Genomic DNA, 16,024 nt, shown 5'->3' on the forward strand with positions numbered 1-16,024 from the left:
GAAGAAAGTTAAGAGTAAATGTGAATAAGAGCAAGGTTATTAGGTACAGTAGGGTTGAGGGTCAAGTCAATTGGGAGATGAGTTTGAATGGAGAAAAACTGGAGGAAGTGAAGTGTTTTAGATATCTGGGAGTGGATCTGGCAGCGGATGGAACCATGGAAGCGGAAGTGGATCATAGGGTGGGGGAGGGGGCGAAAATTTTGGGAGCCTTGAAGAATGTGTGGAAGTCGAGAACATTATCTCGGAAAGCAAAAATGGGTATGTTTGAAGGAATAGTGGTTCCAACAATGTTGTATGGTTGCGAGGCGTGGGCTATGGATAGAGTTGTGCACAGGAGGATGGATGTGCTGGAAATGAGATGTTTGAGGACAATGTGTGGTGTGAGGTGGTTTGATCGAGTAAGTAACGTAAGGGTAAGAGAGATGTGTGGAAATAAAAAGAGCGTGGTTGAGAGAGCAGAAGAGGGTGTTTTGAAATGGTTTGGGCACATGGAGAGAATGAGTGAGGAAAGATTGACCAAGAGGATATGTGTGTCGGAGGTGGAGGGAACGAGGAGAAGAGGGAGACCAAATTGGAGGTGGAAAGATGGAGTGAAAAAGATTTTGTGTGATCGGGGCCTGAACATGCAGGAGGGTGAAAGGAGGGCAAGGAATAGAGTGAATTGGAGCGATGTGGTATACTGGGGTTGACGTGCTGTCAGTGGATTGAATCAAGGCATGTGAAGCGTCTGGGGTAAACCATGGAAAGCTGTGTAGGTATGTATATTTGCGTGTGTGGACGTATGTATATACATGTGTATGGGGGGGGTTGGGCCATTTCTTTCGTCTGTTTCCTTGCGCTACCTCGCAAACGCGGGAGACAGCGACAAAGTATAAAAAAAAAAAAAAAATATACATACATTGAGATGTATAGGTATGTATATGTGCTGTGTGTGGACGTGTATGTATATACATGTGTATGTGGGTGGGTTGGGCCATTCTTTTGTCTGTTTCCTTGTGCTACCTCGCTAACACAGGAGACAGCGACAAAGTATAATAATAATAACAATCTTTTAATAATAAACTATTTCAAGATATCTTGACTTTCATTGTGACAGTCGTAATACTCAAGGACACTGCATGTGGGTTGTTCTCCAATATTCTAAAAGATCTTTAATTTGTTAATACAACTGACCAGAATGTAATTTTCTAAATACATTGATGTACAACTCATCCTGGTTGGTGAGACACTGTACTTCTACTGCATGTCCTTTAATTCTTACTGCTCCACAGCCAGGCTTCTGAGGTACTCCAGGAATATTTTCAGGCATACATTGTTACAAATATGTGTACCAACAGTTTTCACCAGTAATATCTATCATCTAGTAAGAGTGACACAGCTTCAAAGCTTATTACATAAGTAAGGGTATAGGTCTAATAGAGATGTCCCAGCCATCTCCACAAATACTGACTAGTATACGGTAAAAGTTTAAACTGTAGTACCTAGTAACAATGCAAGGGATGCTGTATGTTTCCCTCAAAGGCAGAGATGGGCAATAAAAAAACTACAGCTGACCCCCAACTTCCAATGGTTCGACACGATATTTCGACTTCACAATGCTGCGATAGTGATACACATTCAGTAGAAACTACACTTCGAATTTTGAATTTTGGCCCTTTCTCAAGCTAGCAATATGCAGTAAGATACTCTCTCATAGTGCTGCGCAGCAGCAGTGAGCTGCAGCTTCCAGTCACAGTGTACTGTGTTGCTAGCATTTTTAGGAATTTGTGTTTTGGCATCCCATCATGTTTACAAAATACCTATCTGTGTCTCCTGCCTCTGGTGAGAAGTAGAGGATGGCAATTAGTCTTAAGATGAAATTAAAAAGATAACTGGCCAGCATAAAGTTATACCCAAGGCACCAAGAAAATTCATAGCAAAGAAACTGGCAGAGGCATTTGCTACGAACAACACTTTATAAAGAAGGCTTCATGTTAGATGATTTTGTCCAACTGTACACTAATGTAAGTGTTTTGAGAACATTTAAGGTGGGCAAGGCTGAGCTATGATGCTTGGTAGGTAAGATGTATTTCCGACTTACACTTTAAATTTACATTGGGTTTACCAAAACATAACCCTATCATAAGTTTAGGAGCATCTGTAATAACAAATAGGCCCAAGCTGCAGAGTGGATTAAGGATTTTTTTTGTCATCCTGCATTTCATATATGACAGTTAGTAGGGATGTGAGCAAATGCAGCCATTTTTTCATCTGTTCCTGTGGCTTCCCGCTAATGAATGAAATGCAAACATGTTTCAAGTGCTTTTACGAAGACAGACCATATAACAAATTTAGCATGCAAATGACCCCGTCACTAATACGGATAATAGCTTACCTTCTCTGGTAATACCTAAAATGTTGTTTTACTCTACTTTCTTGGCAAATTTCAATAATTTGTTGTTCACAGTGCATTTTGAAGGGAATCCATTATTGTAACAAACTTAGATGGCAGTTACACAAACATGTAAGTACCACATACATTAAGTGATCATGTTAGATTCTTTCCAGGTTTTGTAGAGAAAAAATTATCAACCTACATTATTTCTTACAGATATAAGAGTTAGATACAAAGCTAAACATAAAAGACCATAAAGTAGAAGTAGCAGGTTGGTGTTCACTAGTTATGAAGACTCTAATGTCGTGGCCACTCCTTTGAGGGAGTCCCTGGGGGAAACAGGTGTTAGAGATATAGATAGATAGATAGCAAACTGGAACATCAGGCAGGAACATTAGGCAGGAGCCTCTGAAGTTGCCCTCTGCCAATCGCCTGTTAAGGGTGAGGCACTAAAGGCTAGGCAGCACTGGATAGATAGATAGATAGATAGATAGAGCTAGCTACAGCTTCAATTGGAAAATTGCTACCTTAACATGTACATACTATATGGTCAGTTTTACAGCTTTACTTGGAAAGCTACTATCTTAACATGCACAAACCATATGGTCCAAGTGACCCTGGTGGATTCTTGGAAACTGTTCCTGAATACTGAAAATACTGCATGGATAATAACACAATATAATGTATGTATTCATACATATGAATTAAAATACTGCCAATCAACAAAATATATTGGGTGTATGTTCATCGATAAAAAAGTACCCATGCAAAAATGTAAATGAACATATTATATTGTGCATCTCAAGAATTACTGTAAACTGGAGGAAAATACACCCACTGTTCTTCCTATACATGTATGAATGGTTAAACACCAACCTGAGCCACTGCTTTATCCAGAGATGCTTGCAAAGAGTTCTGGGTATTGCGAGTAACAGTTTCCTGTTGCTGGAGTTTGGTTTGCAAGTCACGTATCTGACGTTCTACGGATGAAACAAATTCATAAGATTATGATATTAATAAAAATCTTTAGATGCTACAATTGATACAAATTATCATTATTGTTATTATCATACTTAGTTGCTGTCTCTCACGTTAGTGAGGTAGCACAAAGAAACAGATGAACGAATGGCCCAACCCATCCATATACACATGCATATACATATATGCCCACACACACACATACATACCTATACATTTCAACATATGCACACATATACATACACAGACATATACATATATACACATGTACATATTCATACTTGCTGCCTTCATCCATTCCTGTCGCCACCCCGCCACACATGAAATGGCACCCCCCCGCGTGCGCATGCGATGTGGTGCTAGGAAAAGACAACAAAGGCCACATTCATTCACACTCAAAATATACATATCATATTTATAATTACATTTATTTTGCTTTGTCGCTGTCTCCCACGTTTGCGAGGTAGCACAAGGAAACAGACGAAAGAAATGGCTCAACCCACCCCCATACCCATGTATATGCATACAAGTCCACACATGCAACTATACATACCCATACATCTCAATGTACACATATATATACACACACAGACACATACATATATACACATGCACACAGTTCACACTGTCTGCCTTTATTCATTCCCATCGCCACCTCGCCACACATGGAATAACATCCCCCTCCCCCCTCATGTGTGCGAGGTAGCGCTAGGAAAAGACAACAAAGGCCTCATTCGTTCACACTCAGTCTCTAGCTGTCATGCAATAATGCCCGAAACTGCTGCTCCCTTTCCACATCCAGGCCCCACACAACTTTCCATGGTTTACCCCAGACGCTTCACATGCCCTGATTCACTCCATTGACAGCACGTCAACCCCGGTATACCACATCGATCCAATTCACTCTATTCCTTGCCCACCTTTTACCCTCCTGAATGTTCAGGCCCCGATCACACAAAATCTTTTTCACACCATCTTTCCACCTCCAATTTGGTCTCCCACTTCTCGTTCCCTCCACCTCCGACACATATATCCTCTTGGTCAATCTTTCCTCACTCATTCTCTCCATGTGCCCAAACCATTTCAAAACACCCTCTTCTGCTCTCTTAACCACGCTCTTTTTATTTCCACACATCTCTCTCATCCTTACATTACTTACTCGATCAAACCACCTCACACCACATATTGTCCTCAAACATCTCATTTCCAGCACATCCACCCTCCTGCGCACAACTCTATCCATAGCCCACGCCTCGCAACCATACAACATTGTTGGAGCCACTATTCCTTCAAACATACCCATTTTTGCTTTCCGAGATAATGTTCTCGACTTCCATACATTCTTCAAGGCTCCCAGGATTTTCGCCCCCTCCCCCACCCTATGATCCACTTCCGCTTCCATGGTTCCATCCGCTGCCAGATCCACTCCCAGATATCTAAAACGCTTTACTTCCTCCAGTTTTTCTCCATTCAAACTTACCTCCCAATTGACTTGACCCTCAACCCTACTATACCTAATAACCTTGCTCTTATTCACATTTACTCTTAACTTTCTTCTTTCACACACTTTACCAAACTCAGTCACCAGCTTCTGCAGTTTCTCACATGAATCAGCCACCAGCGCTGTATCATCAGCGAACAACAACTGACTCACTTCCCAAGCTCTCTCATCCACAACAGACTGCATACTTGCCCCTCTTTCCAAAACTCTTGCATTCACCTCCCTAACAACCCCATCCATAAACAAATTAAACAACCATGGAGACATCACACACCCCTGCCACAAACCTACATTCACTGAGAACCAATCACTTTCCTCTCTTCCTACATGTACACATGCCTTACATCCTCGATAAAAACTTTTCACTGCTTCTAACAACTTGCCTCCCACAGCATATATTCTTAGTACCTTCCACAGAGCATCTCTATCAACTCTATCATATGCATTCTCCAGATCCATAAATGCTACATACAAATCCATTTGCTTTTCTAAGTATTTCTCACATACATTCTTCAAAGCAAACACCTGATCCACACATCCTCTACCACTTCTGAAACCACACTGCTCTTCCCCAATCTGATGCTCTGTACATACCTTCACCCTCTCAATCCTATCATATATTCATTTATCATGCTTAGTCACTGTCTCCCGCGTTAGCGAGGCAGTGCAAGGAAACAGACAAAAAAATGGCCCAACCTACCCACATACACATGCATATAAATAAATGCCCACACACGCACATATACATACCTGTACATTTCAACGTATACATACATATCCATACACAGACATATACATATATACACATGTACATATTCATACTTGCTGCCTTCATCCATTCCCATCACCACCTCGCCACACATGAAACAGCACCCCCCTCCCACCATGCATGTGCGAGGTAGCACTAGGAATAGACAACAAGGGCCACACTCATTCAAACACAGTCTCTAGCTGTCATGTGTAATGCACCGAAACTACAACTCCCTTTCCACATCCAGGCCCCACAAAACTTTCCATGGTTTGCCCAGACGCTTCACATGCCCTGGTTCAATCCAATGACAGCACGTCCACCCTGGTACACAACACTGTTCCGATTCACTCTATTCCTTGCACGCCTTTCACCCTCCTGTATGTTCAGGCCCTAATCACTCAAAATCTTTTTCACTCCGTCCCTCTACCTCCAATTTGGTCTCCCACTTCTCGTTCCTTCCACCTCTGACACACATATCCTCTTTGTTAATCTTTCCTCACTCATAGAAATTCAATTTCATTAAAGTAAGAGAGCAAACTATAAACATGGAAACCTAAAAACAATCTTTACTTCTCCTCAGGTCTGATATTTACTTAGGCCTTGGATTACTTACATGGAGAAATTTGCAGTCCATTCAATCAGAATGATGTCATTAAAAGTATTCCCATATACATGAGGTATATAAATCAAGTACATTAAGTTTCAGTTCAATCTCTTATCCCATTAACTGATGTCCAGTGTGTTAAAAAAAGGTTTCCATACAACATTACATAACAAGCTGATTTCTCCAGTGGCATCATAACATCCCTAATCTACTCACATCTTAAATTCACAATACTTTGTAATTAACAATGCATATCTTTCCTTCCTAACTCACTTTTTTACAGCACCTTGTTCAGTTTATGCTGTTCCTCTCATTTATACAATTTCTTTGGAAACCAATGCAATGCTACCAATTACACAAACACTTCAAACTCTATCAGCAATTGGCAAGATATCTACAAGGTCACATCTTAATTTAGCCTTCAGTTGAACAAGAATTTTTTTTTTTTTTTTAAAAACTGACCAAAAATCCACCTCACATTCCTGTGTTGGTGAGGATAATTTTTGGCATGTGAAGATGATCCAATTTCATTAAAGCAGAAATACTTGAATAAAACAAGGTTTCCAAAATATATTATAGTTTATGGCAACTATAACATATTTTTTTTTTCTTGCTTTGTCGCTGTCTCCCGCGTTTGCGAGGTAGCGCAAGGAAACAGACGAAAGAAATGGCCCAACCCCCCCCATACACATGTATATACATACGTCCACACACGCAAATATACATACCTACACAGCTTTCCATGGTTTACCCCAGACGCTTCACATGCCTTGATTCAATCCACTGACAGCACGTCAACCCCGGTATACCACATCGCTCCAATTCACTCTATTCCTTGCCCTCCTTTCACCCTCCAGCATGTTCAGGCCCCGATCACACAAAATCTTTTTCACTCCGTCTTTCCACCTCCAATTTGGTCTCCCTCTTCTCCTCGTTCCCTCCACCTCCGACACATATATCCTCTTGGTCAATCTTTCCTCACTCATTCTCTCCATGTGCCCAAACCATTTCAAAACACCCTCTTCTGCTCTCTCAACCACGCTCTTTTTATTTCCACACATCTCTCTTACCCTTACGTTACTTACTCGATCAAACCACCTCACCACATATTGTCCTCAAACATCTCATTTCCAGCACATCCACCCTCCTGCGCACAACTCTATCCATTGCCCACGCCTCGCAACCATACAACATTGTTGGAACCACCATTCCTTCAAACATACCCATTTTTGCTTTCCGAGATAATGTTCTCGACTTCCACACATTCTTCAAGGCTCCCAGAATTTTCGCCCCCTCCCCCACCCTATGATCCACTTCCGCTTCCATGGTTCCATCCGCTGCCAGACCCACTCCCAGATATCTAAAACACTTCACTTCCTCCAGTTTTTCTCCATTCAAACTTACCTCCCAATTGACTTGACCCTCAACCCTACTGTACCTAATAACCTTGCTCTTATTCACATTTACTCTTAACTTTCTTCTTCCACACACTTTACCAAACTCAGTCACCAGCTTCTGCAGTTTCTCACATGAATAAGCCACCAGCGCTGTATCATCAGCGAACAACAACTGACTCACTTCCCAAGCTCTCTCATCCCCAACAGACTTCATACTTGCCCCTCTTTCCAAAACTCTTGCATTCACCTCCCTAACAACCCCATCCATAACAAATTAAACAACCATGGAGACATCACACACCCCTGCCGCAAACCTACATTCACTGAGAACCAATCACTTTCCTCTCTTCCTACACGTACACATGCCTTACATCCTCGATAAAAACTTTTCACTGCTTCTAACAACTTGCCTCCCACAGCATATATTCTTAATACCTTCCACAGAGCATCTCTATCAACTCTATCATATGCCTTCTCCAGATCCATAAATGCTACATACAAATCCATTTGCTTTTCTAAGTATTTCTCACATACATTCTTCAAAGCAAACACCTGATCCACAAATCCTCTACCACTTCTGAAACCACACTACTCTTCCCCAATCTGATGCTCTGTACCTGCCTTCACCCTCTCAATCAATACCCTCCCATATAATTTACCAGGAATACTCAACAAACTTATACCTCTGTAGCATATTTACTAAACTATAAGTTGCATGGTAAAATTTGAACATATCTAATGCAAAAAAACAAAAAACTTAAAACTCTAGGTTGCATCCCAAAATTTAGCCACCACTTTAAAAACACAGAGAGCATGGGAGCACTAACAGACAAACTCTCTGCAAATTCTTCAGTGTTTGACACTGCAAACTCTTCAGTGTTTGAACATTTTGACATATCTTTGCAATACAAAGTCGTTCATTAATTTCTTAATATCTATACACATTTTCTCACTTACAAAACAGTATGCTATTCTGTGTGTTACTTGAAAATACCAAAGATTATTGCTATATGGTAAAAAAAGCAGTAGTTAGTAGCTGGTAGGCAGTCAATGACCAGGGAGATATATTACCAGTACTACCCACATCAGGAGGGCTAGTGATGGCTGTGAAGTGAGCTAGCACTTCAGTGGTTGTCAAATTGCACTACTCTGACCAAGGTAGATGTCTTTTCTTTCTGGCTCACCCATGCGTGGATTACTGACATTCAGTCCAAAAACATACAATCTCTCCTTGTCATACATAGAACTTGACAACACTTGACTCACACAGCTCGTTCTTTGTAACCACATTTCCCTGCAGTAAGCACTATGTGACAGCCCTGCCTTGTAGCAAAATAGTAGGAACAATAGACAGTAGCAGTAGGTAGGATCATTTAGGCAGGAGCATTAGGTAGAAGTAGTCAATAGCAACTTAAGTTGGGGCTCTTGATGCTGCCCCACAAAGGCAAAGAAGTATTAAGAAAAAAATCTTCATGTATTCATACACATATTGATCCAAGGCCCTGCTTAAAAATGTACAGAATAAGGTGGATGTGATAGAAATTAACTGTCTGAGGGCAATATGTGGTGTGAGGAAGGGTGATCAATTAGAAATGATTGGGAAAGAGAGAAGTGGGGTCATAAGAAGAGTATGAATGAGAGTTGAAAAGAGTGCACTGCAATGGTCTGGACATATGGAATGGATGCGTGGGGAGAGGATGGCTCAGGCTGTATACATGTCTGAAGTGAAGGGGACAAAGGAAAGGGGGAAATCAAAGAAGAGGTACAAGAAAGGAGTGAAAGACATTCTAAGATATTGGGGCCTGAACATGCATAGGGCATGAGACATGCAAGGTATGAAAGAAATTAGAGCAAAGTGGTATATAGTAGAACACATGCTGTCAATGGGTTGAACCAGGGAAACCATGGGAAGGTCTGTGAGGCTTGGCAGTGAATAGGGAGTACTGGCTTCAATGCATTATACATGGCAACTAAAGAGTGGATATTAGCAGATGAGGCTGTTCTTCATTTGTACCTGATGTTATCTTGTTATTCTGGGAAATAGTAAACAAATACAATATTTTTCAAACTTAATCACTTTTTTCCCCACGTCAGTGAGATAGTGCTAGGAACAAACAAAAAATCAAAATCCACTTAATCCATTCAGTAGTTGTGTGTAATGAATAGGATACACAGCTCCAAGTCCACACCCAGGCCTCACAAACCTTTCTATAGGTTTACCCCAAACGCTTCACATGCTCTGGTTCAGTCCACTGACAGCACATCAATCCCAGTATACCATATTGTTCCAATGCACTCTATTCCATGAATGCCTTTCATGCATGATCAGGCCCTAATTGCTCAAAATCTTTTTCACTCCATCATTCCATCTCCAATTTGGTATCCCTGTTCTCCTTGTTATCTCCACTTTTGACAAATATATCCTCTTTGTCAACCTTTTCAAACTCATTCTCCTTGTATGTGTAAACCCATTCAGCACATCCTCTTCAGCTCCCTCATCCACATTCTTTTTATTAACATAACTCTCACCCTTTCATTACTTACTCAATCAAGCCAACTCACACCACATATTTTCCTCATACATTTCATTTCCAACACATCTACTTTCCTCCACACAGCCTTGTCTGTAGCCCATGCCTCACATCCAAATATTATTGTTGGACGTAAGGGGAGTGGGGGAGGAATGGGATGTATTTAGGGAAGCAGTGATGGCTTGTGCAAAAGAAGCTTGTGGCATGAGAAGCATGGGAGGTGGGCATATTAGAAAGGGTAGTGAGTGGTGGGATGGAGAAGTAAGATTATTAGTGAAAGTGAAGAGAGACGCATTTGGATGATTTTTGCAGGGAAATAGTGCAAATGACTGGGAGATGTATAAAAGAAAGAGGCAGGAGGTCAAAAGAAAGGTGCAAGAGGTGAAAAAGAGGGCAAATGAGAGTTGGGGTGAGAGAGTATCATTAAATCTTAGGGAGAATACAAAAATGTTTTGGAAGGAGGTAAATAAAATGCATAAGACAAGAGAACAAATGGGAACATCGGTGGAGGGGGCTAATGGGGAGGTAATAACAAAAAGTGGTGATGTGAGAAGGAGATGGAGAGAGTATTTTGAAGGTTTGTTGAATTTGTTAGATGATAGAGTAGCAGATATAGGGTGTTTTGGTCAAAGTGGTGTGCGAAGTGAAAGGGTTAGAGAGAATGATTTGGTAAACCGAGAAGAGGTAGTGAAAGCTTTACCGAAGATGAAAGCCGGCAAGGCGGTGGGTTTGGATGGTATAGCAGTGGAATTTTCTGAAAACCTCTACAAATCTTCACCTTTGCTTCCACAAGATAATGATGACATCCCTCCAGTTGCACCTCTCAGCACATTGACATCCAAAAGTCTCTCTTTCACACGCCTATCAATTAACACGTAATCCAATAATGCTCTCTGGCCATCTCTCCTTTTTTTTTTTTTTCATACTATTCGCAATTTCCCGCATTAGCAAGGTAGCGTTAAGAACAGAGGACTGGGCCTTTGAGGGAATGTCATCACCTGGCCCCCTTCTCTGTTCCTTCTTTTGGGAAAAAAAAAAAAAAAAAAAAAAAAAAAATCTCTTATTAAACCAGGTATTCCCAATCACCAGTCCTTTTTCAGCACACAAATCTACAAGCTCTTCACCATTTACATTTACAACACTGAACACCCCATGTACACCAATTATTCCCTCAACTGCCATATTACTCACCTTTGCATTCAAATCACTCATCACTATAACCCAGTCTCGTGCATCAAAATTGCTAACATACTCACTCAGCTGCTCCCAAAACACTTGCCTCTCATGATCTTTCTTCTCATGCCCAGGTGCATAGGCACCAATAACCACCCATCTCACTCCAATTTCTTATTATTCAAAATATTCATATTTAGGAAATTCTTCTGGATTTGTGGAGGAGGTGTGAAATTGACCCTCTATTTTACTACATAATCCTATCTCCAACTTGAATAATTTTGCTTTAAATGACCATTGCTAGTAATGCATGTTCCACTCACAGTGAAGGAAGCCTGTTTTCATTCTTAAAACTATTCATCCCCCTTATATGCTCTTTTCAAAACATTAATATAAAAAATCATTTTTCTCACCCATTCCAGCCATATCATTCTGTGCTTGGGTGATGTCTGAATTGAGCTCCTTTTCACGTTCTTTCAACTTCTCCTCAAGGTTTTTCCGCACTGCTTCACTGTTGTGTCTCTGACAATCTAATTCACTCTGAACAGCTCGCAGACGTTGCTCAGTCTTCTCCAACTGTAAGACAAACTTCATCACTGACGTACAATCTTAAAAAATACTTTATGTACGATATATCTAATAGAAAATATTTACATATAACTGATACACTTTTTTTGTCAATGGCTAAAACAAAATACATTTCAAAATCAAAATCTTAACAACATATCATTCATTTTTTTTTTTTTTTTTATACTTTGTCGCTGTCTCCCGCATTTGCGAGATAAATACAGCAAAGAAAGATAATCTTTATAAACAGTGTATTTCAATTTCTGTATATGAGAAAAATGAATGAGTGATATGAACAATACATTCCTTGCTCTTGCTTTCAGTTTTCCTTACTACCTTTAATCCATTTGTCAATATGGACAACAGACATTCATGCCAACTCTTTTTCAATTCTCCTATAACTGTTTCTACTTCTCCATTTGCTCACCCTCCCTGAAAGCAGTGGAGAGGGATAGGTTACTTGAAGTGTGACTCTGAATGGAAAGAACTTGTTCTCACACTGTTCACCTCTTTCCAAGTAAACAATAAGTGATAGGCAGCCATCAACCTAGGAGGGATATTATTGGTACTATCTGCCTAATAATGGCTGTGTAGTGAGCAAACAACTCAGTGATCATGTCACACTCCTTTGACCCATGTAGATATCTTTTCTTTCTGCCTCACTAACACATGGGCAGCTGCCATTCTGTCAACAAACATACAATCTCTCCTTGTCATATATAACACTTGAGAACACAACTAAATAATCTCATTCTTCATAACTCTAGAAGCAGTAAGTAGAAGTAATGGGCAGAAAATTAGACAGGAGCATTAAGAACAAACATCATGCAGTAGTAGTAAGTAGGAACATTAAGTGGGAGCATTAGGTAGTCAAAGTGGTTTGGAACATAAGGTAGGGACATTAGGTAGATACATTGGAGAGGACCCACTAAAAACACTGCAACAGAGCTGCCCTCTGCCACTGACCTGTTAAGGGTGAGACACTAAAGGGTAAGTAACTGCATTGGAGTTCACCAGTTGTAGAGACTCTTTTGCCATGGCCATCCCCTTGAGGGAGTTCCCAAGGGGAACAGGCATCAAAGATATAGATAGATTGGTAGATTCACCTTTTTTCAAGACATTTTCTTTTTCTTATTAAAGCTCATGAAAACTCTCCCACATCTTTTCTTTGCTCCCATTTTCAGCTCTTGTGCCTTTCCATGACAATCAGCTGCATCCCCTTGTAATCCTTCCAATTACTTGCATTCCCTTCCTGGATATACCATCCATATATCCCCTTTCCTCCTTCACTAAAGATTTCACTCTCTCATGCTACCACTCACTGCCCTCTGTCGTAGGTCTACTGCCCACCTTTGTCATGCCGCACACTTCACCTACACATATAAACACATCCCTAAATAACTTCCACTCCTCTCCCATAATATCATTATTATCACTGGCAGCACAAAATGTACCAACAACTGGCTTAACCAAGGCATAAGAGGTGACCAAGGTAAGCCATGGATTAGGCCACAAGCTTGGGTGTGGTAGCAGGCTCTGGTTCACATGATAACTAAGCAGTGTGTGCAAATGGGGCCACTGTTCATTCATTCCTGATGATACCTTGCTTAGGGGGGAGAGGCAATTATACATATAAAAAATCATCCATATTCCACACATATCTTTCAGCATCCACTTACCCCCTCCAAAACAACTTTAATTCTGTACTGCACACTTTCATCCATAACATTCCAAAACCCTTGTTTGCTATTATCTGATTCATTTTTTTTACATGTTCACCATTTCCCACATCAGAGAAATACAATATATGTAAATGAGAATGCAGCTATAGATATTATTTATTATTTTGCTTTGTCGCTGTCTCCCGCACTAGCGAGGTAGCGCAAGGAAACAGACGAAAGAATGGCCCAACCCACCCACATACACATGTATATACATACACGTCCACACACCCAAATATACATACCTATACATCTCTCCCCAGGGATAGGACAACAGATATACAGACAGAAAAGATATGAGTGAAAGCATTTAAAATAAATACCTTCCCAGCCATTTCTTCTGCAGTAGACTTGAATGAGGACAGCTGTTCATCTGAGGCTTTCAGGGCCTTTCCCGTGCAGCAAGTTCAGCATTTGTTTTATCTAAAGCTATTTTCAAAGATGCCACTTTTCCTAGCGCTACCTCGTGCACATGAGGGGGGGAGGGGGATGTTATTCCATGTGTGGCGAGGTGGCGATGGGAATAAATAAAGGCAGACAGTATGAATTATGTACATGTGTATATATGTATATCTCTGTGTGTGTATATATATATGTGTACATTGAGATGTATAGGTATGTATATTTGCATGTGTGGACGTGTATGTATAATCATGTGTATGGGGGTGGGTTGGGCCATTTCTTTCGTCTGTTTCCTTGCGCTACCTCGTAAATGCGGGAGACAGCGACAAAGCAAAATAAATAAAATAAATAAGTACATCTCAACGCATACATATACACACACAGACATATACATATATACACATGCACATAATTCATACTGTCTGCCTTTATTCATTCCCATCGCCACCTCGCTACACATGAAATAACAACCCCCTCCCCCCTCATGTGTGCTAGGTAGCACTAGGAAAAGACAACAAAGGCCCCAGTCGTTCACATTCAGTCTCTAGCTGTCATGTAATAATGCACCGAAACCACAGCTCCCTTTCCACATCCAGGCCCCACACAACTTTCCATGGTTTACCCAAGACGCTTCACATGCCCTGGTTCAATCCATTGATAGCACGTCGACCCCGGTATGCCATATCGTTCCAATTCACTCTATTCCTTGCAAACCTTTCACCCTCCTGCATGTTCAGGCCCCAATCACTCAAAATCTTTTTCACTCCATCTTTCCACCTCCAATTTGGTCTCCCACTTCTCCTCATTCCCTCCACCTCTGACACATATATCCTCTTGGTCAATCTTTCCTCACTCATTCTCTCCGTGTGACCAAACCATTTCAAAACACCCTCTTCTGCTCTCTCAACCACACTCTTTTTATTACCACACATCTCTCTCACCCTATTATTACTTACTCGATCAAACCACCTCACACCACATATTGTCCTCAAACATCTCATTTCCAGCACATCCACCCTCCTCCGCACAACTCTATGATATATATCATTTTCAACAGGCTCACCATTTCCTGCATGAACAAGGCAGCGATATGAACAGATTGCAGAACCACAGAGGGAAAATTCCTCACTTGCCTCCTTGCTTTATTCCTCCTTTTGGAAAGTAATATGGGAAGGAAAGATTGCCAGCCACCTGCTCCCACCCCTTGTAGTCAACTAGCCTTCTACGACAAGCAGGGAACATGAAGGCAGTATTCTTTCTCCCCTCTTCCCAGGGATAGGACAACAGATATACAGACAGAAAAGATATGAGTGAAAGCATTTAAAATAAATACCTTCCCAGCCATTTCTTCTGCAGTGGACTTGAATGAGGACAGCTGTTCATCTGAGGCTTTCAGGGCCTTTTCCCGTGCAGCAAGTTCAGCATTTGTTTTATCTAAAGCTATTTTCAAAGATGCCACTTCCTGATGTAATTTAGAAATATCATGTGGGACTGAGCTTGAAACCTGCAAACCTTTGTGAAAAATTTAGCTATCTTTAGATACATTACATAATTTCACATTAATAATAGTGACATACAATATGATCAAATCCCCAAAATCTATCATTCCCTAATTACTGTGGTGACAACCAACTACATCCACAGAAAGAATAAGGCTGGTCATTACCAATGAGACATGTGAAATTCAATGCAATAGCAAAAAAGTCAAAACTCCTTGTCTAGCAGCATGACAATTCATATACATTCTATTCATCTGTATCAACCAAATATCATTACCCAATTCCCAATTTGATCTGGTACATACAACCTTTACATCATCATTCACAGAACCTCAAACCAAGTCCACTGTGTTAAGAGTGAAACAAAGGCCTCCACACTTATAAAAGTCTCTTTTTTCACTCTACAAGCTAAGCTGATCCAATACGTGAAACCAACGTCTCAATTCATACCAATTCAAAACAAAAATTTTTTCCACTGCATCCAATAACAGGTCATTCCTTTAACATCTGCATTTGATTTATCCCT

At 40.7% G+C, this 16,024-nt stretch overlaps 1 protein-coding gene across 7 annotated transcripts in view; it reads right to left on the reverse strand.

Annotated features, from left to right (window-relative positions):
- LOC139758668 (uncharacterized) overlaps nt 1–16,024 on the reverse strand; it is a 260,280-nt gene that overhangs the window by 193,850 nt on the left and 50,406 nt on the right. For 6 of the 7 annotated variants that reach the window (XM_071680307.1, XM_071680288.1, XM_071680282.1 and 3 more), the window contains exons 8-10: nt 15,333–15,511; nt 11,723–11,885; nt 3,251–3,354 (exon numbers count right to left, since the gene is read on the reverse strand). In XM_071680307.1, the coding sequence (XP_071536408.1) occupies nt 3,251–3,354; nt 11,723–11,885; nt 15,333–15,511 (446 nt within the window). Of the gene's footprint in view, nt 1–3,250; nt 3,355–11,722; nt 11,886–13,920; nt 14,134–15,332; nt 15,512–16,024 lie in introns of those variants that run through there. The other variant, XM_071680298.1, reaches the window with a different exon arrangement.

Source organism: Panulirus ornatus, chromosome 2 (assembly GCF_036320965.1).
Source record: "Panulirus ornatus isolate Po-2019 chromosome 2, ASM3632096v1, whole genome shotgun sequence".
NCBI classification, from domain to species: domain Eukaryota; kingdom Metazoa; phylum Arthropoda; class Malacostraca; order Decapoda; family Palinuridae; genus Panulirus; species Panulirus ornatus.